Source organism: Oncorhynchus gorbuscha, linkage group LG21 (genome assembly GCF_021184085.1).
Source record: "Oncorhynchus gorbuscha isolate QuinsamMale2020 ecotype Even-year linkage group LG21, OgorEven_v1.0, whole genome shotgun sequence".
Taxonomy (NCBI): domain Eukaryota; kingdom Metazoa; phylum Chordata; class Actinopteri; order Salmoniformes; family Salmonidae; genus Oncorhynchus; species Oncorhynchus gorbuscha.
In genome coordinates, this window is record NC_060193.1 from 45,511,449 (window position 1) to 45,539,436 (window position 27,988).

Below are 27,988 nucleotides of genomic sequence, written 5' to 3' on the forward strand. Positions count from 1 at the left end.
CATAGGCCTGATCAACGACAACAATGAGATAGGGAGGAGGGCAGACACCTGACCATGTGGTGCAAGGACAACTACCTCTCCTTCAACGTGATCAAGACAAAGGAGATGATTGTGGACTACAGGAAAAGGAGGACCGAGCATGCCCCCATTCTAATCAACGGGGCTGTAGTGGAGCAGGTTGAGAGCTTCAAGTTCCTTCAAGTTACTTGGCGTCCACATCATCAAACTAACATGGTCCAAGCACACCAAGACAGTTGTGAGGAGGGCACGACAAAACCTATTCCCCCTCAGGAGACTGAAAAGATTTGGCATGGGTCCTCAGATCCTCAAAAGGTTTTACAGCTGCAACCATCGAGAGCATCCTGACGGGTTGCATCACTGCCTGGTATGGCAACTGCTCGGCCTCCGACCACAAGGCACTACAGAGGGTAGTGCGTACGACCCAGTACATCACCGGGGCCAAGCTTTCTGCCATCCAGGACCTCTATGCCAGGTGGTGTCAGAGGAAGGCCCTAAAAATTGTCAAAGACTCCAGCCACCCTAGTCATAGACTGCTACCACACGGCAAGCGGTACCGGAGCGGCAAGTCTAGGTCCAAGGGGCTTCTAAACAGCTTCTACCCCCAAGCCATAAGATTCCTGAACATCTAATCAAATGGCTACCCATACTATTTGCATTGCCCCCACGCTACTCTCTGTTAGTATCTATGCATAGTCACTTTAATAACTCTACATACATGTACATATTACCTCAATTACATCGACACCGGTACCCCCTGTAAATAGCCCCACTATTGTTATTTTACTGCTGCTCTCTAATGATTTGATATTCTTATCGCTTACCTTTTTTAGGTATTTTCTTAACTGCATTGTTTAAGGGCTTGTAAGTAAGCATTTCACGGTAAGGTCTACACCTGTTGTATTCAGCGCATATGACAAATAAAATGTGATTTGATACTGTCGTCTCACGTTGTTATCCTCCCAAGTCTCGTTCATTACTCGGCTATTGGTTTCCGAACAAATACTGTATGAGAAAGCCTGGACCAACCAGCTCTTTGTTTTTTCTCCCCAGGCCCTGACCCTCCAAGGCCGTCTGAAGTTCCTGCATGGCCAGAACTGCCGGCTGGATGACGGCTGTAACGTGCCCCCCCAGCTGGCCCTGTTTGCCATCGCTACCCCCCTCCAACCTCCATCCATCCTGGAGATTAGGACCAAGAACATGATCTTCAGGACCAAACACAAGCTGGACTTCACCCCCATGGCCTGCGACGCCAAGTACGCCCACACTATTCAGTCTTACTTCACATTATGATGGGATGTTGTTAAAGTTCCACCGGTTATAGCTGGTTGAATTAACATCATTAGAACCCCTTTTAAAAACAGAATTAGTTGTATTCTGGTTGTAATGAGGTCATTTCAACCAGTTTTGCCTGCGGGGGTGTTGCTAGGGTGTTTGTTACTGTGAAGAGCAATTTCTTGTCATATGGCTATAATATGTTTGAAGTAGTGGTAATTCAAACATGTATTCACTGCCATTGATGTCCTATTGTATAATAGACTTGCAATGATTATTCTGTCCATATTCTGTCTCTAATAGAAAACAACTAAAAAGTGTTTTAAGTGAGAATAGTCTGAAGCCGAAAAGGAAAGGAAGCCCGGAAATGAAAGGAAATTCACAAGCACCACAATGCCTATTCCGCCCATGCTCTACTAAGGTTTTCCAGCACACAGCTTTGACCTACTACAATAGCTATGTTGGGATTGTACTTCAAACTATGTGTTGGCAGATTGAATAGGATTCAAACTTTCTCAAACAGCCTAATTCATGCTCTTAGAGGAGGTGCTTGCACAATAATGTGATTTGTACCACATGCAAGGTAAAGTATTTGATTCTTCACACACCACAGTGAGAAGTTCTCATTACACTACCTTTTCATGCTTTTGAGCTGTTTCGTCTTGTAGTAATGTGGTGCATGCCTGTATTTGCTAAAACCTTTTATTTTAGCAAAACATGTCTTTAAAAATAAATGATCATAATAACATCCTTTTTTAGGTGTAGGTGGTCAACATAACAATAGGTGGTGCGTGTGTAGCCGATGCGAAATGGCTAGCTAGTTAGCGCTGGTAGCGTTTCAATCGTTGATGTCACTCGCTCTGAGACCTTGAAGTAGTGGTTCCCCTTGCTCTGCATTATGTGGAGCGATGGGTAACGATGCTTCGAGGGTGACTGTGTACGTGTGCAGAGCGTCCCTGGTTCGTGCCCAGGTATGGGCGAGGGGACGGACTAATGTTATGCTGTTGGACATAGTAGCTCAGATAGTTAGAGCCTGTCTGCATGCCTGATTTCTGTAACTGTTAGCTTACCTGTGTAATATTGACATAAGCTCAGAACCAATTGTGTTTCAAATACGTTATGTTTGTGCTTGTATTTATTTTTGCAATAAAGATGGTGAAGCAACAATAATAATATGAATTTACAACAGGCCTAGGTCAAAAAATACATACAGCCAAATGATACATAGTTTGAAGTACAATATCAACATAGCTAATGTAGTTGGTGAAAGCTGTGTGCTGGGAATCCTTGGTAGAGCATGGGTGCTCGTGAATTTGCTTTCTTTTTTGGCTTCAGACCAATGCCTATTTATTCGCACTTAAAAATATATATTTTTAAATGTTATTTCCTTCACACTGGAAGGTGATTATGCAACATTATTATACAACATAATTAAGCAATAAGACCCGAGGGGGGGTGGTATATGGCCAATATACCACAGCTAAGGGCTGTTATTTCACACAACGTAATGCGAAGTGCCTGGATATAGCCCTTAGCTGTGGTATATTGGTCATATACCACAAACCCCTGAGGTGCCATATAGCTAGCTATTATAAACTGGTTACCAACGTAATTAGAAGAGTAAAAATAAACCGGTAGTATATGGCGTTCAGCCAATCAGCATTCAGGGCTCAACCACCCCGTTTATAATACAGCATAACACATGCTCTCCTTATTTATTGATAAGATCCCAGTTTATACTCCTACTTATCATTGCTCAAAGCAAATTGGCAAGAGCAAGGAAACAAAGACTCAAGCAAATATTTACTATGCGATTACACAATGTAGTGGGCTAGATGACTACAGGAGCACAAAATATGGATGAGCTGTTCTCAATGGAAGGGTTCTGAAAAAGTATTTCTCGCCAAAGAGAGGTGTGACTGTGAATATATCATAGTCATCCACCTCGGTGGAAATGACTAGGGACACATAAAGGGGACAACCCTGGTGCGTCAGACGCGAGCTGACCAGGAGGTCGTCACCCAAATGTTCCCAGGATAACAGTGGTCTACACTGACATCACACAGTGGAGGAGTTGGATGTTTCAGTGGGAGTAGGACATCAACAAGCGCATAGAGATGGCCCGGCGCTCTGTCAACCAGCTGGTGTTTGCATTTCTCTGTTACAGGCCATGCCCACAATCGGCCATTTTGTCATAAATCACAATGTCCCTGGGCAGTACCGTAGGGCAGGGTTTCCCAAACTTGGTCCTGCCCCCCCCCAATATGTACGATATGTTAGCTAGGTGGCTAACGTTTTCTAGGATAGGGTTTAAGGTTAGGAGTGAGGTTAAAGGGTTTTTAAGGTTAAAGGGTTTTAAGGTTATGGGAAGGGTTAGCTTACATGCTAAGTAGTTGCAAAGTAGTAAGCAGTTAGCTGAAATTGTCCATGATGAGACTTAAACTTTGTTTGAGTTGCTAGACGTCCTAGTTATACGCCCATCCTTCCACCCTCGAGACTTTTCCTATTTCTGAAGTAAATCTCTATTTGTGATGGCATGTTATAAAAGGATCCAGACACTTTTTTGTGATTTGGTTTGTTTTTTGGGTACATGCCATTTACTTGAAAAATAGAGATTTAGGTACAGTCTCCTTTTAATTTAAGTAACCTTCTGTCTGATGAAACCATACCAAACGTAACATTAACATACTTATTTCAGTGTGCCGGATTTACGTTTACTATGTTACGTATAGTCTATGAGACTGACTGGCACACAGCAATTCACTTAAGCAAGCAATGATTCTGATGTTTTAACCTGGTGCAGCACCCTCACTACGTTTTACTTGAGGATGGCGATTTGAGATTTTCTGTGAACACACAGAAACGTAATTTGACACTATGTGCACGCATTTGGATCATAAATGTCAAGACGGCAAGAGAGACAGTTTATGCCGGAGCAGGAATGTATTCGACAAGTGTTATGAAACAGCGATGCTGTCAGTCTGTCTGCACAACCGAGGTTCTGTTTACGTGTGTGTTTGGGGTTCAACCACTTACTACATGCGGTTCAACATAACTCATTCCCTGTTTGTTAACAAATCAATTTGTTTTCTTGGCTATGTTTTGTGGTCTTGGTTGTTCTTGGTCGAGGAAATGCAGCGTAACTAACTGCAGGGTTTGTCCTGTCTGAAATATGGCTACATCGTTACCGTAACTTGGTCTGTACAATGCAAATGAATGTGATTAGAGTGGCAGTTTTCCCAACGTTTGGCGGTTTTAAACTGAACTATATAGTTAAAGTTAGTTACGTTATGATATATTGTGGCGCGTGAACTGACCGTAGACATGATCTAATGTTAGTCTTACGTTGGCTAAGGTTACTTAGCTAGATAACTTTAAATTGGCTGCCAAGGACAATCGCTAGTTTATTTCTAATCCAATTGCCCGCAAGTGTTTAGGTCAGAAGTTTACACATGGTGACTTTAGCCTTGTGAAAAACCCTACTTGGCAAGATGTAGCTAGCTAGCTTTCATCACTTGTTGGTTAGCTAACTTACCTTGCCAACGTTAGCTCTCGTCTGACTGGTATAATGTAACGTTAGCTAGCTATCTAGTCAAAACAAAACCACATTCATTTGGCTAGCTACCTATATTTGCCTGTTGGTTAGCAAGTTCGCGTTTAGCGGACTGGTGTTAGGTAGCTACAGAGGCTAGCTGTTGTACTTTGTACAAGTAACGTTAGCTAGTCAAATTATCCGTTTGCATTCATTGATTAACCTAAGCTTGAATACCACCATATAACTAGCTATATACATTAGCCTTGGTTTGACCGAAATGTGCAAGCGAGAGAGAGAGAAATTAATTTATATTTGATAAAAACTGATGCACCTACAAATTTAGTCAATCCGCCGTTTTTTAAATCCAATAGTCACTTTAGTCTTGTTTTAATCCAACGTCTTGAATTTGAGCTAGGTAGGCGCAATGCATAATTGTAAAACTCAATTGCTAACTGCCCCAATAAAAACATGTGGTATGTGGTTCTCGGTAACGGACGAACGGCTCACGACGAGAGGCGGGGAGTGTGTTGTGTACCACCTACAAGTTGATTTGGAATTTTCTTTTGAGATTTGAGTCATATTGATTTACATATGATGATGATAGGGAGATTTTGAATTGAACACTGTGCTTCAACCAGTTGTCTATTATAGGCATTATCGTCTCGTCTATAATAAGGGTGTTTTTGTGAATGTTATTGCATTGCAGGGGGAAGATCGTGCTGGGCTACACCGAGGCTGAGCTCCGGGTTCGAGGCTCTGGATACCAGTTTATCCATGCAGCTGATATGCTCTACTGTGCTGAGAACCACGTCCGCAGTAAGGCTTTTACTATGACATGTCTACCTTTTTTTAAATTAATGGAATATTCCAAATAACATTGGTTTAGAACAGTACCTTGACAATTAGACTTGATGTACACTACAAAAGAATGTGGACACCTGCTCATTGAACATCTCATTCCAATATCATGGGCATTCATATGGAGTTGGTCCCCCCCTTTGCTACTATAACAGCCTCCACTGTTCTGGGAAGGCTTTCCAATAGATGTTGGAACATTGCTGCAGGGACTTGCTTCTGTTTAGCCACGAGCATTAGTGAGGTCGGATACTGATCTGTCGGCGTTCCAATTCATCCCAAAGATGGATTTGAGTTCAGAGCTATGTGCAGGACAGTCAAGTTCTTCCACCGATCTCAACAAACCATTTCTGTATGGACCTCTCGTTGTTCACAGGGGCATCGTCATGCTGAAACAGGAAAGGGAACATTTGTGAAACATCACAGCACAGTTGAAAAATGGATGGCAAAGGGAAATCAAAAATGGATTGTGTTAAGAGAGATGGGAGGAGTTGAGTGGAGCTGAAGGGTGGGATTAAAAACAACAAGATAACTTGAATATGCTGTGTCCGTAAAATGTATATAGGTTCGGCACTTTTGGGAAACAGCACAGTTAAAAATATATAGCAAAATAGAAATCAAACTGGATAAGCTTCAGCGATAGATGATAGGGGTTGATGGTAGCTGAAGGATAGGATGGAAAACAAACAAAAAATAACTGTTGTAAAATACATTGTCTGAAATGTGCAGTACCAGTCAAACGTTTGGACACACCTACTCGTTCAAGGTTTTTCTTTATTTTTACTATTTTTTTTCCATTGTAGAATAATAGTGAAGACATCAAAACTATGAAATGACACCAAAAAAGTGTTAAACAAATCAACATATATTTGAGATGCTTCAGTGTAGCCACCCTTTGCCTTGATGACAGCTTTGCACACTCTTGGCATTCTCTCAACCACCTTCACCTGGAATGCTTTTCCAAAAGTCTTGAAGGAGTTCCCACATATGCTGAGCAGTGGTGGCTGCTTTTCCTTCACTCTGCTGGCCAACCCATCTCAATTGGCTTGAGGTTGATTGTGGAGGCCAGGTCATCTGATGCAGCTCTCCATCTTGGTTAAATAGCCCTTACACAGCCTGGAGGTGTGTTGGGTCATTGTCCTGTTGAAAAACAAATGATAGTCCCACTAAGCGCAAACCAGATGCGATGGTGTATCGCTGCAGAAGGCTGTGGTAGCCATGCTGGTTAAGTGTGACTTGAATTCTAAATAAATAATTGACAGTGTCACCAGTAAAGCATCATCACACCACCTCCTCCATGCTTCACGGTGGGAACCACACATGCAGAGATCATCCATTCACCTACTCTGCTTCTCACAAAGACACGGCAGTTCGAACCAAAACTCTCAAATTTGGACTCATCGGACCAAATAACAGATTTCCACTGGTCTAATGTCCATTGCTTGTGTTTCTTGGCCCAAGCAAGTCTCTTCTTATTGGTGTCCTTAAGTAGTGGTTTCTTTGCAGGAATTCGACCATGAAGGCCTGATTCACAGTCTCCTCTGAACAGATTGCGGTTGAGATATCTGTTACTTGAACTCTGTGAAGCATTAATTTGGTCTGCATTTTCTGAGGCTGGTACCTCTAATGAACTTATCTTCTGCAGCAGAGGTAACTCTTGGTCTTCCTTTCCTGTGGTGGTCCTCATGAGAGCCAGTTTCATCATAGCACTTGATAGTTTTTGCGACTGCACTTGAAGAAACTTCTTGACATTTTCTTGATTGACTGACCTTCATGTCTTAAAGTAATGATGGACTGTCATTTCTCTTTTGCTTATTTGAGCTGTTCTTGCCATGATATGGACTTGGTCTTTTACCAAATAGGACTATCTTCTGTATACAACCCCTACCTTATCACAACACAACTGATTGGCTCAAACACAATAAGAAGGAAAGAAATTCCACAAATGAACATTTAAGAAGGCACACCTGTTCGAAATGCATTTCAGATGACTACCTCATGAACCTGGTTGAGAGAATGCAAAGGGTGGCCACTTTGAAGAATCTCAGATATTAAATATATTTAGATTTCACTATTATACTACAATGTAGACATTTGTAAAAAAAAATATATATAAAAAAAATTAATAAACTTTTAATGAGTAGATGTATCCAAACTTTTGACTGGTACTGTATATAGTATAAATAACCTGGAAGTAGAAGCCTAGGTGTGGTTGTCCAGTAGTTTACTCCAATTAGGAGAGGGGTGGTAGGGTCAGGGCAAAATAAAAAGGAAAATATATTTTTAAAAGATGTGTTCAAAATATATGGGGGATTGGAAATCATGCAGACAATTAAATTGATGGAATCCACAATCTATCTGCAATATTAAAGCTCATCTACCCCCAACAATTTATTTTTATAAGAAAAAAAAAATAATATATATATATATATATATGGAAAGAGCCTTCCCAAAACGTTGAAGCACAGACTCATCAAGAATGTCATTGTATGGATTTCCTTAAGATGGGGCCTAGCCTGAACCATGTAAAACAGCCCCAGACCATTATTTATCCTCCACCAAACTGTACAGTTGGCACGATGCATTGGGTCAGGTAGCATTCTCCTGGCATCCGCTAAAACCCAGATTTGTCCGTCGGACTCCCAGATGGTGAAGTGTGATTCACCACCTCAGAGAACGTATTTCCACTGCTCCAGAGTCCAATGGCAGTGAGCTTTACACCACTCCAGCCGACGCTTGGCATTGTGTATGGTGATCTTAGGCTCGGCCATGGAAACCCATTTCATGAAGCTCCCGAGTGGTAGGTGCTGACGTTTCTTCCAGATGCAGTTTGGAACTCAGTAGAGAGTGTTGCAACCGAGGACAGACGATTTTTCAGCACTTGCCAGTCCCATCTGTGAGCTTGTGTGGCCTACCACTTTGCGGCTGAGCCGTTGTTGCTCCTAGATGTTTCCACTTCACAATAACAGCACTTAAAGTTGACCAGGGCAGCTCAAGCAGGGCAGAAATGTGACAAACTAACTTGGAAAGATGGCATCCTGTGACGGTGCCACTTTGAAAGTCACTGAGCTCTTCAGTATGAGTCATTCTACAGACATTGTCTATGGAGATTACATGGCAGTGTGTGATTTTATACACCTGTCAGCAACGGGTGTGGCTGAAATAGCCAAATCCATTCATTTGAATGGGTGTCCACATACACTACATAGTATATTAGTACTACAAAGAGCTATCTAATTATATTGCCAGCAGCATACCACCCTGCATACCACTGTTGGCTTGCTTCTGAAGCTAAGCAGGGTTGGTCCTGGTCAGTCCCTGGATGGGAGAACAGATGCTGCTGGAAGTGGTGTTGGAGGGCTAGTAGGAGGCACTCTTTCCTCTGGTCTAAAAAATATCCCAGTCCCCCAGGACAGTGATTGGGGACACTGCCCTGTGTAGGGTGCCGTCTTTCGGATGGGACGTTAAACGGGTGTCCTGACTCTGTGGTCATTAAAGTTCCCATGGCACTTACCGTAAGAGTAGGGGTGTGAACCCCGGTATCCTGGCTAAAATTTCCAATCTGGCCCTCATACCATCACGGTCACGTAATAATCCCCAGTTTACAATTTGCTCATTCATCCCCCTCCTCTCCCCTGTAACTATTCTCCAGGTCGTTGCTGTAAATGAGAACGTGTTCTCAGTCAACTTACCTGGTAAAATAGCGGATAAATAAATGTAAAAAATTCTGTGCAGTAAGCTAACTACATGTGTGAGATAGAGAATGAGGCCTATTACATTAGCATGTAAACACAATTAACCTGTTCTAACCATGCATCACTACGCTCCATACTGCTCTGTACAGCTCAGTGGTTGATGGCAAATATAACTCCATCTCTCTAAGTTTACAATGTCACTTCCCCTTCCATCTCTCTGAGTTTCTAGTACATAACAAATCGAGCTCTCTGAGTTGAAATACTGGAGGGGACAATTTGCCTAATGAAAGTGTTAAAATAAACTAGTGAGTTATGTCAGTACAGTATATGCTGCCTTTTCAAACTTTTGACTCACAACTTATTATTGCTTGTAGAAAGTAGTCCGGGGTAGTAGGTCGGTGTCTCTAAAAGACGAGCGGTCAGATGGCTAGCAACACTGGCTAAAAGCTGCCTTGTGGGGAATCGTAGGTGACTTGTTTTATCGTGTTGTTGATACCATGTCTTGTTTTGACTGATTTCATGTCGATTCTAATATGGCAAAAAAAAATCGCGAGATAGCAAGCCAACAACTCTAACGATGTATTTGAGAGACAAGCGCTCATTGTGCAAATGAGTTTATGTTTTCAATTAACATTTGGAAACCAAATCTAGTTTACATGTCAGCGATTTCTTTTCTGACACAAAGTTGCGCATGCAACGTTTTTGTTGCTCAGCAACCAACCCGTCTGTGTCTCTGTGTGGCACATGGTTGGTTAGAGTGCAGAATATGTTTACAGATAATCCAGATTACGAAGGAGATTGTGCAAAACCCATTACCGCAGTGTGGTGAACTGGGGCCACATCCATATCAGGAATGGAATAACGATCTAAAGTCCACCAGGGGCCACTGAAGCTGACACACTAATAAGAGTTTCAGTAGCACTGCAGGGGAACGCATTGGGTGTAAATCTGCACTGTCTGCCCATCTCTTTACTGCAAGCCTCTGTAGAACAATGGGTCTACAGTGCCTCACACCTGTGTCCGTTCACCACAATGAACCTACTGTGGAAAGCTGCACAGCTGAGACGTGCTGTACTCCACGACACACACAGCAAAGCCAACAATAGGCAAATTGGGAGAAGGATCAAGGAGAGTGTATGTGTGTACATATCAAATTTTATTTGTCACAGCCGCCGAATACAGAAAGTGTAGACATTACCGTGAAATGCTTACTTACAAGCCCTTAACCAACAGTGCAGTTCAAGTACAAGAAAATATTCACCAAGTAGACTAAAATGAAAAGTAACACAATAATGAGGCTATATACAGGGGGCACCGGTACCGAGTCGGTGTGCGGGGCTATAGGCTAGTTGTGGTCATCTGTACATGTAGGTGGGGGCGTAGTGACTATGCATAGCTAACAAACAAACAGCGAGTAGCAGCAGTGTACAAGGGGGGTCAATGTAAATTGTCTGGTGGCGATTTTATGAATTGTTCAGCTGTCTTGTGGCTTGGGGGTAGAAGCTTTCGAGGAGCCTCTTGGACCTAGACTTGGCGCTCTGGTACCCCTTGCCGTGCGGTAGCAGAGAAAAGTCTATAACTTGGGTGACTGACAATGTGGCTTTCCTCTGACACTGCCTATTATATAGGTCCTGGATGGCAGGTGGTGCTTGCGTGCATAGGTGCATGTACACGCACACGTGTACAAGTAGCATATTTCTGCAGACTTGCTTTTGTAAGCGTCATGAGTGTGTAGGGGTTGGTTCCATGCATGGGTGCACATATGTGCTGTTGCCTGTGTTCAGTTATGATCATACATTCATTGATTCTGATACACCACCCTGACTCTGTGTCTTATGTGATTCCAGTGATTAAGACAGGGGAGAGCGGGCTGACGGTGTTCAGACTGCTCACTAAGGATAACCGCTGGAGGTGGGTCCAAGCCAACGCCAGACTGGTCTACAAGAACGGCAAGCCTGACTACATCATCGCCACCCAGAGGCCCCTGGTGTAAGTGCAGGTTTAGCCTCTTCACCCCTCCATAACCCAATGATGTTTTGAATACATTTTTAAACCTAAACACTTTTCTGACTGTTAAATGCGACACTAGAGTTGATTTAGCACTGGGGATTTTGCTTTGTTTGCATGAAGGATTTCAATGAGGTGAACGTAGTATGTCATTCTATACAGTCAGAGCTCTTTAGTCTAGTATTAGGGACTTTAGTCCATATAGTTGTCCCTAGTGTTCTGGGAAGCTCTTTCTCATCCTGCTCTTGTTCCCAGTGAGACAGAGGGAGGACAGTAGATTAGATATCATCACATTAATAGTATACTGTACACCGGGAGTTCCCAAACCTTTTTGGCCCGCGACCCCATATTGATATCTGAACATTCTCGCAACCCCCACCATATGATTTTTTTTAAAATATTTTTTTACTTTTTTAATGTGGGGCTTTGACAGTCAAGTCATTTAAATAAGATAAATGATCTCACCACCACTAATGAGATGGGTGTGTTTGATGCATGTCATGTCGGAGCATCTCAAAGTTGGGAGGCGTGGTCAACAGTGAGAACCGTATCTCTCCTGTCACGTCCAACCTGGATCGATATTTGGTTTTAATGCAGGTGAGAGCACTGAATCAGCGTACCATCAGTTTTAATGCTCTGAGGGAGACTGTGTTGTATTCCCTTGGAGTCAAGAACCAAAACTTCTTCATAGTGACCGGTGAACACATTGTCTGCAGCATTCAGTCACATGGCAGCTCGATCAGCTGTTCAATTTCACTTACCGGCACGTCAACTGACCCAGGATCACAGTCAGACGGATTTCGCTGATTCGTTCACTCATCCGTACAATTTGTTTGTATTTCCCTGCATGCTTGCCTTCAGTTCGTTCAGTTCCCCAAATGTGTCAGTTACAAAGGCAAGGAGACACGTTTTCTTTTCGTTGCACAAAGTATGTCATTTTAAAACCGTTCCTCTCTCAATTCGAAAAATATTTTTAAACAATACCCATCGATAACCACCCAACCTCGGTGTGAGAGAGAATCAAATCAAATGTATTTATATAGCCCTTCGTACATCAGCTGATATCTCAAAGTTCTGTACAGAAACCCAGCCTAAAACCCTAAACAGCAAGCAATGAGGTGTAGAAGCACGGTGGCTAGGAAAAACTCCCTAGAAAAGGCCAAAACCTAGGAAGAAACCTAGAGAGGAACCAGGCTACGTGGGGTGGCCAGTCCTCTTCTGGCTGTGCCGGGTGGAGATTATAACAACATGGCCAAAATGTTCATAAATGACCAGCATGGTCGAATAATAATACGGCAGAACAGTTGAAACTGGAGTAGCAGCACGGCCAGGTGGACTGGGGACAGCAAGGAGTCATCATGTCAGGTAGTCCTGGGGCATGGTGCTAGGGCTCAGGTCCTCCGAGAGAGAAAGAAAGAGAGAATTATTGAAAGCATATGTGGGGTGGCCAGTCCTCTTCTGGCTGTGCCGGGTGGAGATTATAACAGAACATGGTCAAGATGTTCAAATGTTCAAAAATGACATGCATGGTTGAATAATAATAAAGCAGAACAGTTGAAACTGGAGCATCAGCACGGCCAGGTGGACTGGGGACAGCAAGGAGTCATCATGTCAGGTAGTCCTGGAAGAACCTTGTCATGCTCTGATCCCATATCTCCACATAGTTTTGTGAACAGGTGAACTCAGTACAGTTCACAATCGTATTTACCTGCTGCGTATCTCAAAGTTCTGCTCTCGGCGTATCCATTCTAGCTCAGTGGGTGTATCATCCAATGTTGTCCATATGGCAGAGGGAGACACGTTCATAACTAAAGTGCAGAGGCCCGTCCAGTGATAGATGGAGCCCCATCTGTGCAAAAGCACAACTTCGATCCCATGGAATCTGTTTTTCAGCACATTGAACATCCCTTGTGCCATATCATATCATGCTTGGGAATTGTGAGACAACAATATGTCCTCATGAATAGCATCCCCCGGCATGCAGCGAACTAAAGTCAATGGTATGGGCATCTCATCCCTCACCGCTAACATCCATTTGGAGAGCGTAAGGTGGGGAGTTTGAGTCGTTCAGTCAGCGTATCCTCTTGATTGCCAGCTATAGCATCAATTTTTAGTTTCTGTGTTGTCTGACAAAGGTTTTGATGTGAGTTTCTGTGACTATGCCTCCCCACACATTGTTTTCTCCATATCAATTGCGGCCGGTAATGTCAGTCTCTGCAGGAGTGTGTGGTTTCGTAGCGGGGCTTAGCCATTCACCATGGAAATTAGTCAAGTGCAACGGTCAAGAGCGACCTTTTCCCGCGATCTAAGGGCGCACTCTGGTTGAATTTGAACTTTTAAAGTTAACCACATTACAATGATTTTGATAGACAAAAGATCTTATGTATTCTTTTTTTTTACCAGGATTTTGGAAATTCTCCCTCGACCCCATTTTCATATCAGGCGACCTGACAAGGGTCACGACCCCTAGTTTGGGAACCGCTGCGGCACACTGTTAAAAATAAGCTGCCACCAACTTTAAGGACACGCAACCTTAACTTTGCTGAGTGTGTTCTGATTGGTTCTCTCCATCCTCTCGTTCCCAGGGAGGAGGAGGGAGGAGAGCACCTGAGGAAGCGTTCCATGCACCTCCCCTTCACCTTCGCCACGGGCGAGGCCCTTCTCTACCAGAGTAGCTACCCCATCCACGGCCTCACCGACTCACTCCAGGCTAAAGGCAAGACCAAATCCAAGAAGGGCAAGCTGGACAAGAACCCGTCGAAGGATAACGGTGGAATGGACCCCAGCTCCCTGCTCGGGGCGCTGATGAGGCAGGATGAGTCAGTGTACGTGTGCCAACCAGCCGTCGAGCCCAAGATGTCCTTCCACAGTAGTCTGTTTAGTGAGGGAGGTGAGGGGAAAGGGCAGAGCAGTGGATACTATAGCGGTGGCCCTCTGGGTGGGGGTGGGGGTGTGGGAGAGAGCTGGAGCTCTGTGCCCAACGGGGTTACCACCATCTCCACTGGCCTCAACGGGGAGCCTCCGTCCAGTTTCGACCCGCTGCTCGCCACCCTGGACTCACTGTCTCTGGAGGGGGACGAGACATGCTCTAACAGGTGAATGTTTATTTTTGCATATAATATTTTATAAGTATTTTCCATTTAATTGAGTTTAAAGTACCATTGGACTGCCCAATGTACAGCCAGGCTTGCCCAAGCTTTCCATTCTTTAACCCTTCTGACTTTTTAATTCAGATGGGTTTTTATCTATTTGCATTGTTGTACTCCCATGGCTCTATGTATGTAGAATTTGTCAAATAAAGTAAATGTCTTCCTATCAGTGAGCTGTTCTCTGCTCTGGAGAACCTGGGTCTGAACGCAGAGGATCTGGAGCTACTGCTGCTGGATGAGAGGATGATCAGAGTGGAGATGGATCCGGACTACATCCCCTCGCTCAACGACCTGCTCACCAACAACGAGATCCTCGCCTACATCCACGACTCGCTGGAGAACAAGACAGAGGAGGGCCAGGGTGGGGATAGTCGCGTGTCCATACCACAAACCTCAACCACAACCCATCCCCCTGGCCCTATCCTTAATTCTGGCCTTATCCTTAACCCTCATACCCAAGCCGCCCGCACTATGCATATCTCTACCTTCCACCCCCAAGCTCCTGCCCCTCAACCCATGTTACCCCCTCACAGACTACCAAAACAGCCACCCATAGTGCAGCTCTCCCAGCAGATGCAGCAGCACCTCAACTTAGTAAAGCCCGTTCTGGCAAAATACCCCTGGCCCCCGACACAAACAGACGTCCCCACGCCAAGCCAGCCAGACACCCTGCAGCACACGAACTCACTAACCTTGGTCCATAATGGTCACTGGCTTCCCCAGCAGCAGCATATGCTTGCGGGGCTGGATGACCACTGCCACAGCCTTCACCCCCTGGTTAACAGTAAGACATCCCAGCTGGGGCCTCACGGGGCCGGGCAGCTCAAACAACACCAGAACAACATCCATCTTCAGAGCCAGTGGCAGCAGCACAACCAGCACTTACAGGTCCAGCTTCAATCTCCGTGTCATTTCAAACAGCAGAAGGCTAGGAGCAGCAGCAGTGCCACTCTCAACGGGGTGGACCCTGATCCCGATTGGCATAGTTCCAGCTACGACGACCAGTTGGGACTGACCGCTAATGGAGCTAATGGAGCCTGCACCGTCTCCTACCCCAACAGGCATGCGGACACCCTCACACACGCTACAGAAGGAGAGGTCACTCAAACGGATTACGGTATGGGTGATTTGACTACCGTGGGCATGGTCATGAACGGGGTTACGGTAGGGGGCATAGGTCACTACCAGGGACAAGGTGGGGTGACCGCTAACCCCTCAGACCATCTGGTGCATCACAAACAACATTCTCCACAGGTCCCATCCACCTACTTCCCTCAGTACTCCACCACACAGAACTCTTTAGATTACATCCTGGGGCTGTCACAGCCTCAACTCACCATGCCTACTCTGGACGCCTACGGCATTTTGAATAGCCCCGCTTCCCAGGATGCCACTCTCTGCAAGGTAAGAGTCAAAGAATAACGCAAGATGCTCGTCGATAGGTCATCGACCTAATGTCTTTTTCTTGTGTAATATTTGGGGAATGACTGTGACTGTATGTTTATTTGTCTTGTTGTTCGTGGGACTGTCTTGTTAATGGTCATTGACTACCCAGCATTTTAGAAGCTCCGTGTCTATGTCATGAAAGCGATGGTTCTCTGTAAAGGCACTAATATGGCATGGGAAGCCCCAGCCTCGGGCTTGTTTCCACTGCTGCTTTATAGTTCAACGTAAGATAGTTTGATGTGAACAGACATGCAATGTAAACAGATGTGTGGAGAGCAAGGGTCACGGAAGTGGAGAGTCTATTAATGGACAGGAGAAGTAGGTCTCACACGGAGTGGCTTTGATCTTTGAGGATTGCACTGCAATGAAGTCAACTGTTGAAATGATTCCGTCAACTTAAGCGTCGACTGCAGTAGGAATAACCTCTCCCTACCAGGGTTGTTTCCTTGCAGGAGGCACAACATACCCTTGACCTAAATACCTGATCTGATCCTACAGCGTCGACTGCAGTAGGAATAACCTCACCAGGGTTGTTTCCTTGCAGGAGGCACAACATACCCTTGACCTAAATACCTGATCTGATCCTACAGCGTCGACTGCAGTAGGAATAACCTCACCAGGGTTGTTTCCTTGCAGGAGGCACAACATACCCTTGACCTAAATGCCTGATCTGATCCTACAGCGTCGACTGCAGTAGGAATAACCTCTCCCTACCAGGGTTGTTTCCTTGCAGGAGGCACAACATACCCTTGACCTAAATACCTGATCTGATCCTACAGCGTCGACTGCAGTAGGAATAACCTCACCAGGGTTGTTTCCTTGCAGGAGGCACAACATACCCTTGACCTAAATACCTGATCTGATCCTACAGCGTCGACTGCAGTAGGAATAACCTCACCAGGGTTGTTTCCTTGCAGGCGGCACAACATACCCTTGACCTAAATGCCTGATCTGATCCTACCGCAATGTGATTGTGAAGAAAGCAGCTCTAGTCTGTAGGCCCACCTTACAGTTTCAGCTTTGAACAGGTTGTACAGCATGACTTCAGATCAGGACACTGACTGGAAGTGTAACTAGTGTAGGCGTTTGAGAGAACAGTAAGCTATTCCACTTCCATGGCTGCTTCTTCAGGGCGTCTCGTACAGTACTATACAGTATATGTTGTGTTCAGTAATGTAGGGTTCTCGCTCAGTCGAGTATTGAATGATGTTGCTTTTAACTTCTTATGGCTGAAATCCCTCTACCGGGATCGATATGACAACAGCCAGTGAAAGTGCAGGGCGCCAAATTCAAACAACAGAAATCTCAATTAAAATTCCTCAAACATACAAGTATTTTATACCATTTTAAAGATTAACTTGTTAATCCCACCACAGTGTCCGATTTTCAAAAAGGCGTTACATCGAAAGCACACCGAACAATTATGTTAGGTCACCGCCTAGTCACAGAAACACACATTTTTCCAGCCAAAAAGAGGAGTCACAAAAAGCAGATTTAGAGATCAAATTAATCACTAACCTTTGATCTTCATCAGATGACACTCATAGGACTTCATGTTACACAATACATGTATGTTTTGTTTGATAAAGTTCATATTTATATCCAAAAATCTCAGTTTACATTGGCGCGTTATGTTCAGTAGTTCCAAAACATCCGGCGATTTTGCAGAGAGCCACATCAATTTACAGAAATACTCATAATAAACATTGATAAAAGATACAACTGTTATGCATGGAATTATAGATACACTTCTCCTTAATGCAACCGCTGTGTCAGATTTCAAAGAACCTTTACTGAAAAAGCACACCATGCAATAATCTGAGTACAGCGCTTAGACAACAAAACGACGCCAAACAGATACCCGCCTTGTTGTGGATCAACAGAAGTCAGAAATAGCATTATAATATTCACTTACCTTTGATCTTCATCAGAATGCACTCCCAGGAATCCAAATTCATGAGGCTTGAGCACTAGGTCCAGACGAAAAAAGTCTGTTATAGTCCGTAGAAACATTTCAAACGATGTATAGAATCAATCTTTAGGATGTTTTTAAAACAAATCTTCAATAATGTTCCAACTGGAGAATTCCTTTGTCTTTATAATTGCAATGGAACGCAGGTTGCTCTCACGTGAGCGCGCGTGATCAGCTCATGCCACTCTGGCAGACCTCTGGTTGAATCAGCTCTCATTCGCCCCCACTTCACAGTAGAAGCCTCAAACAAGATTCTAAAGACGGTTGACATCTAGTGGAAGCCTTAGGAAGTGCAATATGACCCCATAGACACTGTATATTTGATAAGCAATGACCAAGCTACTCAATACTGCCCCCAGCCATAAGAAGTTTACAAAGTGTCACTCGCGGTGTGTGTGCACGGATGTGAGTGTCACAAGTTTGTACCAGTTACTAACATGTTGATCTGAAGTGAAGACGTTCAGTTTAATTGCACAACACGCCTCCGTACATTTGGCGACGAGGATGAGATTTGGACCAACGTGTGCCTTTTGTAACTGTGTACAGTAGTCCTGTCATATAGGGACACAAGGGGCCCAGTCAGTCAAAACAAGGCCTCAGGGGCCAAGTGAAATTGGACTATAGAGCTCCGCTCATTAGTACAGCACACAGTCCATTCTGCATGCTGGACACCATCTTCCTCTCCTTGTTTGTTGTTGTGCCGAATTAATGTTTCAAGATCCATGAAGGGTAACGAACAATAGAGTTGGTTGGTCTCTTTGGAGGGAGAGAGACGATGGTGAGGAACGGTAATGAATAGAACAAGGTTGAGTCCGACAATGAGAGCTATAGCTCCCAGGCAGCGAACGCTAACCGGCCCGGCGTCCATTCATGCCCCCGCCCCACTCCGCCTTTCCTGTGTTTTCTTTCGGGGTCAGCGACCATGCCCCAGAGGAACATAGAGCCAAGCTGGCCAGTCAAGCATGAGCTGTCCTGACCTACAATTTGCCCATCATCGTTACCTAATACATACAGGGGGCAGAAGAATGTGTGGAAATGTTGTGTACGCGCATGGGTGAGTGCCTACACGCGTGGTGTCACATCCCACCACGGGGGTGCTGTTTCCACAGGGGGGGTTGATGTGATTTGGGACGGAGTAGCATGAGAGAATTAGAGATTAGTTGAGTTTGGCCTACTTTAACCTGGCTGGGTTTGTCCTGCTGCAGGTGCTCAGTATCCTGCTGGTCTGCCCCTATAGGGGGCCTATATAAGGTGGCCCTATTAGGATTTCTACATGGATGATGCCTAGCTAATCCAGTTAGGGCCCACTAAACAGGATTACAATTAGGCCGATGGTAGGAGCTGTCACAACAGACACTCTGTCCCCACACACACACAGGATTCCCTCATACAGGGAAGCCACAAAGTACACACTCACACCTATGGAGTATAGAGAGTGGAACTCAAGTGTGTGTACCAGTGTCAGTACTCTGTTGGTTTGGCGGATATGCTACTTTTTGTAGTTAGCTTGTATATGAGCGACTACTACATGCTACAATTAGCTGCTCCCTCTTGTGTCGTACAGGACCTGTCTGTGGGGGAGGTTTAGTCAGTAGCCTGGTCCTATTGTAATCCTACCCTGGTGCAGTACATGGTTTAGTCCCTTCTCAATGTCATGTAATGTGTTCTCTGTCCTGATGACTGCAGGCCCCCAGTCTACCGCCGTGTGTGTGTGCTCCACTCCACTCCGCTCTCTGGCTGACCTGACCTGCAGTAGCCCTTTCCTGTAGTCAAATGACCTAGTGTCCTCATGGGTAGAATGTTGTTAATAAACATTATTTCTAAAAACCCACAAATCTTTTTATGTCAAACATTTTTGTTATTTTTACAGTCTTTTGTGGTGTGTGTGTGTGTAATATTGGGATGCAAACTCAATGTAATACATTTCAACTCTATATCTGACATGGTACAGTTGTCTTCTTTGTTTAAGCCCAGGACCATGTGTGTGAGGTGTAATACTTTTGTTTCAAAGTAGATTGTTTAAGACTACGAAGACCCTGATTTTGCCCACTGCAGTAAAATATTAACTGATTAGTGTCAATGGCCACAGAAGAGTGTAGGGATTATAGTCATTTTTTTTGGGGGGGGGGGTTCCTATACAGCTCCAATTCTATTTTCTTGTTCTGTGTTTTAGATGGAGAACGGCTGCATCCTCAACGACACCAACGTGGCTTACACAGGGAGCTGTCTACTGCCCAATGTGAACAGCCAGACAACCAGCGACAGTCTTCAGCCCGACGCCCTACATACCCTGCCAGACCCACAGACTACTGGCTTCTACCTCTGAGAGGGGGTGTCAGGGCAAAGAGAGACCATTGGACCATTTTGTCAGGACAAGCGGGAGGGGGTGGCATAAAAAATAAAGAGAAGAGGAGAAACAAAATAAGAATTAAACTGAACTGTGGTTGTTATGACTTTCTATGTAATGTTCTCTCCATTTCATTTGTGTTCGACGGACTCCGTACTCAGTGAAAGAGCTCAGGATGGTGTCTCTCTGCACTCTGACAGTAGTTTCTCCACTGGCACACAGCTCTGGGGGGGGGGGGGGGTTGCAATCTTCTCTTGTTACACTTTTTTTATGAAGGTTATGGTTGGTTGAGAGAGCAGCGATTTCTTCACCACTTAATATCATTGTTTTTCTTTATGGGTGTACAAAATATGGTTTCTGACAAAGATTAAGACTGTGTGCTACAGTACTGCGCTTCAATACAGTGTAACTTGTTAAAGGAGGGAATGTGGGTATGGAAAGGATGGAGAAGGATTGTGATGGAGATTAATATGCATTATATGAAGAATGATGAGACTGATTGATTGAAGGAGCTGGACATCTGGAATTATTGTAAGGTAGGTTACAAGTGTTCTGTTCTGTGTGTTATGTTTTGTGTCATCTGCCCACAGAGATGAAGAGGAATTGATTCAGGCCTATCATTTTGGTGTTGGTGATCTGCGTGTTGGTAAAAGAGTATTTCGGTCTTGCATGTTATTGAGATTGAATATGTGAAACAGATACCATATTATGGTCAAATGGCATCTAAATATGAAGAGGGAGAGCAGATTGGCGGAAGGGCTGACCGTTTTGGTGTTTATTTTCATGCTGCATTTTTAGCCTGGAAGAAGGTTACATTACCAGTATAATGTGTATTTATTTAAATGGCACTCAAATCAACCGAAGCATTTTCTTGACCGGCTACAGTATGAAATCGCTCAGTAAATTAAGTTCTGGAATACAGCAGTACACCGCTTAAATTCAGGAAGTAAACAAACAAATTACAGATCCATCATTCCTCATTGAAAAGCTTTGAGGAAAAACTGAAATTTGGATTTTAGTTAATTTCCTGAATTGAAATGAAATTCAGCTAAACAAACTGTATTCGATGCCAAGAGGCAGAGGAATGGGAACGATCATTTCAATGGGCTTCCTCTCTTACAGGGCCCAAAGTGATTCCATCATGGTCATCGATCACAGTGGTTCTCAAACCTCTCCTCGGGGACCCCCGGAAGATTCACAATTCTGTTGTATCCCTGAACTAGCTCACTTGATTCACTTAGACAAGGGCTCGGTGATTAGCTGACAAGTTGAATCAGCTGGGCTCGCTTTAGAATAGATCAAAGGTGTGGAAACAGGTGCTGGTCCCCAGGAGAGGTTTGAGAACCACTGTTGAATCGCACTGAAAACATTCCATGAGTATTGACTTGATCATTCTCATGAGCATTGATACAAAAAACCAAATGAGAGGACAAGTCTTTTAAAGAGATTCTATATTGAAAAGGTGCAATGTTGAATGTGTTGTGTATATTGTAAAAGAGTTGTAAAAAAAATATCCTATTACAGTATTTTGTTGTAAAAAGTTCTGGAAAATCATTTTTAATTAATATTGGTAGTGTTAGAAAACTGTGTCCTAAATGGCACTCTATTCTCTACATAGTGCTATACTTTTAACCAGAGCCCTATGGGCCCTGGTCAAAAGTAGTGCACTATATAGGGAATGTGGTGCCATTTGGGATGTAACTAATTACATAAATGTCACAATCAAACGCATTTACTGACTTGCCTCTCTCTTTATATTTGTTTGTCTTTTTTTGTATAGACGTTTCTTATATGAAATAGATTTATTTCAATCAACCAGGAGATATATGTAAAAATAAAAAAGCAAGGTGACAATCAATAACAACAAAAAAAACTGCTTAATAAAAAAAACTGTTGTGTAAATAGTTCAAGGCTATTTTTATTTTTTTGCAAGCACTACTTTTTAAAAGCACTGCTACAAGCAATTTTTCTCTAGCACAAAAAGTAGGCTTGTAGAAAATCATTTTGGACTCTATTATATGACCACAGTACCTACAGTTCTGTGTTTTATTTCAAAGTCATGTTTGGAGAACGTTTTGTGACTTAAACGAATATGGTGCCATAGTGGTGACATACTGCAGACTCACATCCCAGATTTGTGTTTTATGTTTATGATAAAATGTTGTCATTGTTCTTTTTTTATCACGTTGAATTTATTTTGACACACTCAAAGTTATTGTAGATGTAAAAAATAAAATAAAAATCAGTTCAAATATAAAATATACTATTTGTTCCTGGAAATAAAGGATTTGTGCAATCACAGTTCATTTTAATCACAGTATGTTTGTGCTCATATTATTTTGTCTCTTTTGAAAAGTGCTCATTGAACAATTATTTCTGATTGGTTCTGTAATGTGAACTATGAACTTAAAGGTGTTGGTTCTTTAACACTGGGTATTAAAATCACAAGTGAAAATGGGCTTTGTATGTTCTAATACGGAGGTTGGTCATTTCTTCACCCACAAGTCTCACAGCTCACTTGTGTGCCTATACAGTAGGATCATTAAAGGCAATGGCTGCTGTGCTGTCTGGACAGTAGGTTATAGACAGACAGACTTGTAGGGGAGAAACCAAGGAACCAGAGTTCCAGTCTGGAAGCATGCTTTCAAATTCCCAGAGGACAGCTTTGGTATTGCAGTTCAACTGAAGTACAGCCCAGAAAGACAATTCCCATAGACAGCCCCATAGAGAAGTCAAATTCAAAAATTCATAATAAAACACTTTAGTCATCACCTTTGTGCACACAAAAAATCCATTGAATTATTAAAATATTAGATGCTGAGGCCGATTTCTTTTTTCTTTAAAAAAAAAATCACCCAGCCAAAGATATTTACATTTTATATTCATGCTCTGATGTCATGAGCCCAGCTGTCAGAATTCCTGGAGCGTGTTTGCACTATACTGCTGTCTGGACAGTACTAGTGAACAGGCATAGTAGTCCCGGTAAAAAAAGATGTCAACAACCACGAAGCGGCGTATGGGACCGTGAGTAGATTACGTTGAAAACAACGGGTGTCCATCTTGGACGTTGTCTCCGGTACTTCCAGACCTAAGTGGGACAGACAGACTCGTCCTGGAGACAGGAGTGACGCACGCTGTGCACCACCCAACCAGGAAGTGAGAGTCTCTCTGAGAGTGCTTCTATCTCCATCCTCATTGATCTTTTCTCTCCATCCATCCCCCCCTTAATCCCCAGGACAATCTCTCCCTTTTTGCACAATGGCAATGTGTGAACACTCACCCAGGAGCAAGCAAACAAACACATATTGATATCACAGTCACCTCCGCTGGAGACTAGAATAACTACACCCACCAACAGAGGGGACACACAGTGACAGGCATCCATTTTCTTTCTGCCTGTCTGACTGACTTCCTGTCCATGAAACTAGCACACCATTTTCTCCATCACTTCCTATCTCCTTTCTGTTTCTCTCCTATATGTCTCCTGTATGTGTATCATGGGTTGTGTTCATAAGCAACGAAATAGGAGAACATATTTTGAAACTTGAGTGAGGTAGAGCTGAATTTCTGTTGCAAACCTTTTTGGTACGCTTTGCCCTACTGAACACGTTGGACCATAATAGACAAGGTGTTGGTTGGTGGAGACAGAAGAGAGACCCTCTGTGGCGTAGCTAGACAGTCCAGAGTCCAGACAGAAACAGCCCCCTGCCTCGTCACTCTAATGCCTGCCAAGTTACAAACAGTCTCTCTCTAATGAAGTGTGACAGCCTGACAAATTTTCTTGAATAGAAACGCAAAGGGTTATTTTTGAATGTTCACAAAAAAATCTGAGTTGAACCGTCTTGGGAGCATTAATTCAGGAAGACGTATTTGTAAATCTTTCACCGGGGGACTTTTACATACAGTAGTATCTTGGAAGTAGTTCCTGCTTTGCAAAGCTTCTCCATTACATGCGCCTTTAGAAATGGATGTAATAATAACATGGCTTTATTCCAGTCCCCGGCAGCACATATCCTGTACACGTTTGTCTACTTTAGAACGATGGGGAGAGTGTTGAGAGACCAAAGAGAGACGCAATGCCCAATGACAGATGCGCAGGTTCACCCAAGCCAACCAATCCCTCCGGTCTGCCTCTGCCTCCCTCACTAGCTCTTTAATGACCCACATGAACTCATGTATGAGAGTTTTTCTTCTCCTTTGGCTTCCTCAGTTAGCCATGCATGCTTGTAACATGATCAACAGGAGGAAGCAGGTCTAGCCCTGAGGTCTTCCCCAGTGTTTTCCAGCATGTCCCACTCCATTCCAGGGGGGAATATTTTTATGGTACGGATGGAGCTCAAATGTATAGAAGGCAGTTGCTGGGGAATAGGAGGAGGATGGAGTATGTGTGTTCATGTCCTGGTCATTGAGATGGTCCCCCTCTCTACACCACACCCAGCCCCTGTGTGAATGGTGAACACAGAGATGGTCCAAATGGTACCCTATTCCCTACCAAGTGCACTACTTTTGACCAGAACACCCATGGTCCCTGGTCAAAAGTAGTGCACTACATAGGAAGCCATTTGGACACTGCCGTAGTGCACGACGCTATATGCATTATAGATTCACCATCAACCCTGGAAGTGAACCAATGAGCACCCTCCCATTCGGTCACGACAACTTACTCCTCAATTAGGAAGCGTTCTGGTTTTATGTCACCACAGCAGCCTACACATGGGCTGATTTCCTACTGCATAGAAAGGATATTAAATATTCAATGGTTGCTCCATACCATTCAGGGCAGGCCATTTCCCGAATGGCAAATATAGGTTCTGTGCCTAAGCTTTGCGAGCAGCAATCTTGAGAAAGAGAGTGGTGACCTGGTTTTTGAGTGACCTGGTGACAGCAATACTTACATTTCACATAACATTTTAGTAATTTAGCAGATGCTCTTATCCAGAGCGACTTACAGGATAAATTAGGGTTAAGTGCCTTGCTCAAGGGCACATCAACAGATGGCCCAACGTTCTTAACCCCTCGGCTACCTGCCTCCCTACTTGAATACAATGCAATACAATTGGCCAATACTTGACGACAGACAATCAAGGATAACTGCAGGGTAGGACTGAGATGTCCTTAGATATACTGCAGTTTTTTTTCTCGCTTTAGTAAGGGTTGAGGTTGATCTTGCTTTTAAGACCCGCGGTTTGTCTGTGAATGAACATGCCATTCAACTTTATCATTGAGTCTTGCGTTGTGTCCTGGAGTATCGTCCCTCCGTTGTCCACTCCAGGGACGACTCTGAGTTCTTTATCGATCGGTTTCTGTGCCGTTTCTTCCTCTCTTCTCTTTTTACTTGTCTTCTCTGCACTTGACACACTGTGTTGCCCAGGAAGAGTGTTGCTGCTGGAGACAGATCTCTCCTTCGACCCCTCCCTCCCTCCCTCCCCCCTAGTCCCCCGTCGTTCAGCCCCCCCATCCCCCAACACACACACACACACCGTTTCCCCACCACCACCCCGTGGGCTGTCAATGCACATTACTTCCAGCTCGTTGCACACACTCCCCTTTCTCTCTCCTCCACGTAGCAACATTGATTTTTGCTGGGGTTATATATATATTTTAAGATTTTTTTTATTTTTTAACTCTACTAAAATAAATTGTAGAGTTGAAACAGTGATATATATTTGACTGTGACTCAATTCTGTAGCGGGGAGGTGTGGTGGGGGCAGAGTTGAAGGGGATTTCTCTCTCTCTCTCTCTCTCTCTCTCTCTCTCTCTCTCTCTCTCTCTCTCTCTCTCTCTCTCTCTCTCTCTGTACTTTTCAACTGTAGCGTAGAGCACCAATAACCTGAAGCCGCAACAGTAGTTACATATGCCGACACAGTGCTTAGAAACATCATTACTTCAAAAGCAGACACAAGCCAGCGTTCCATGTTATGTTGTCTCTAATGGAATGTGCTTGCACTCACACAAAGAACGGAATAACAGAAGACTTGTGCGCCGAGACACTTGAACTCTCTTGGCTTCAGAAGGTCGTACAGAATGTTGTTTTCTCTTAACATCAACTATGAAGATATCAAATCCCTTTAGCTCAACAAGCCCAAGCATAAAACAGGCATGGGTCTGCCACACCTCCACATGTGGAAGAGGGAGCTGTCATGAAGGTTTAAACAAGAGGCACGGCCAGTGTGGGAAGAGAGGGAGGAAAGCTCCTATGGTCTTCCCCTCCCGGGCATGATGCACCCCTCCCTCGGAGTATACAGACCTTAACCTAGATCCTGAGATCCCCCCTGAGAGGTGTGGAGCTCAGTGGAGCTAGCCTGCCATCTAGACTGCTGCTAATGCAGTAGACAGACACCCTGCATTCACGGTAAATGCTGCGTGTCGGAAATGACCTTTATATTCGGATTGGGCAATCGGTAATGCTTCAGCGATACAGATTGAACAGAGCCTTAAAATTTATATTCGTCATAATCCACGTGTTTTTCATTTTGCAATTGCGAATGAAATTGAATTTTAAAAAAACAGACCAATTTAGTTATGGAGAAATGACTTTAAAATTGACCTTTTGTCTCCAGTGGAAAAGGTACAGTAACATTTTCATCAAATAGTCTGGAAAATTCAGAATCACATTCTTGGTGACTGAAGAGTTCTAGACAGGCAAGAACTAGGACGGTCCAGAGCCATATATTTATTTGTTCTAAATATATGCCTCTTGGATGGTCCATTTCCTGGCTGTGTGGGAGAGAAGGTCAGGACTTATCCGGTGGCCAATTGAAAGCTTGCACTTAGTGTCTAGTGAGCCCACAGGGGGTAGGGTGGGGGGGTTGCTAAGGGAGTATGAATTGGTCATCAGTCTGCTAGCATCCACCAAGCCAGTTGGACGCCCATTCTCCTGACCTTGTACTAGCTCCCCTGTGTGTAGACTTCAGCAGCACTCAATACTCTGCTATACTGTAGGGACGGCATTTAAATGTCATATGTAGGGAGGCCAAGTAGTGGCTCAACGGAACGTACTAAACATAAATGGAAATGTACATTAAGACAGATCACACAGCTTTAATGATGTGTAGAATAGAGCTGAAATAAACTCAAGCATATTGTGCCAAATGTTACTTGCACAGGGGGTTGGTGACACCTCAATTGGGGAGGATGGGCTCGTGGTACATCAAACACATGGGTTCCATGTGTTTGAATCCATTCCACTTGCGCCGTTCCAGACATTATTATGAGCCGTCATCCCCTCAGCCGCCTCCACTTGTTACTTGGGCTATGTGATGTCCCTGTTGCTGTACAACCAATCAACATATACAGTGAGCTACAAAAGTACTGGCTCAGTGACAGAAATATCATACTCCCAAGACATGCTAACCTCTCACCATTAAAATAACAGGCGAGGTTAGCATTTTATATCATACTCCCAAGACATGCTAACCTCTCACCATTAAAATAACAGGCGAGGTTAGCATTTTATATCATACTCCCAAGACATGCTAACCTCTCACCATTAAAATAACAGGGGAGGTTAGCATTTTATATCATACTCCTAAGACATGCTAACCTCTCACCATTAAAATAACAGGGGGGGGGTGATATTTGTTTGCCTGTAACTTTCTCACTCATCATTATTCACAATTCATTCAGGTAATCATGGTAGCATCCACATTAATGTAGAAGTGTTTAGAAACATATTATATTCATAAAAGT

At 43.9% G+C, this 27,988-nt stretch overlaps 1 protein-coding gene across 3 annotated transcripts in view; it reads left to right on the top strand.

The window, feature by feature from the left end:
- The window catches only part of LOC124008216 (aryl hydrocarbon receptor-like), an 84,698-nt gene extending 62,082 nt beyond the window's left edge, over nucleotides 1–22,616 (top strand). For 2 of the 3 annotated variants that reach the window (XM_046319330.1, XM_046319332.1), the window contains 6 exons: nucleotides 1,072–1,274; nucleotides 5,535–5,644; nucleotides 11,226–11,367; nucleotides 13,971–14,480; nucleotides 14,705–15,938; nucleotides 20,126–22,616. In XM_046319330.1, coding sequence (XP_046175286.1) covers nucleotides 1,072–1,274; nucleotides 5,535–5,644; nucleotides 11,226–11,367; nucleotides 13,971–14,480; nucleotides 14,705–15,938; nucleotides 20,126–20,278 — 2,352 coding nt within the window. In that variant the 3' untranslated portion in view covers nucleotides 20,279–22,616. Of the gene's footprint in view, nucleotides 1–1,071; nucleotides 1,275–5,534; nucleotides 5,645–11,225; nucleotides 11,368–13,970; nucleotides 14,481–14,704; nucleotides 15,939–19,638; nucleotides 19,996–20,125 lie in introns of those variants that run through there. The other variant, XM_046319331.1, reaches the window with a different exon arrangement.
- Nucleotides 22,617–27,988: the final 5,372 nt, after the last annotated feature.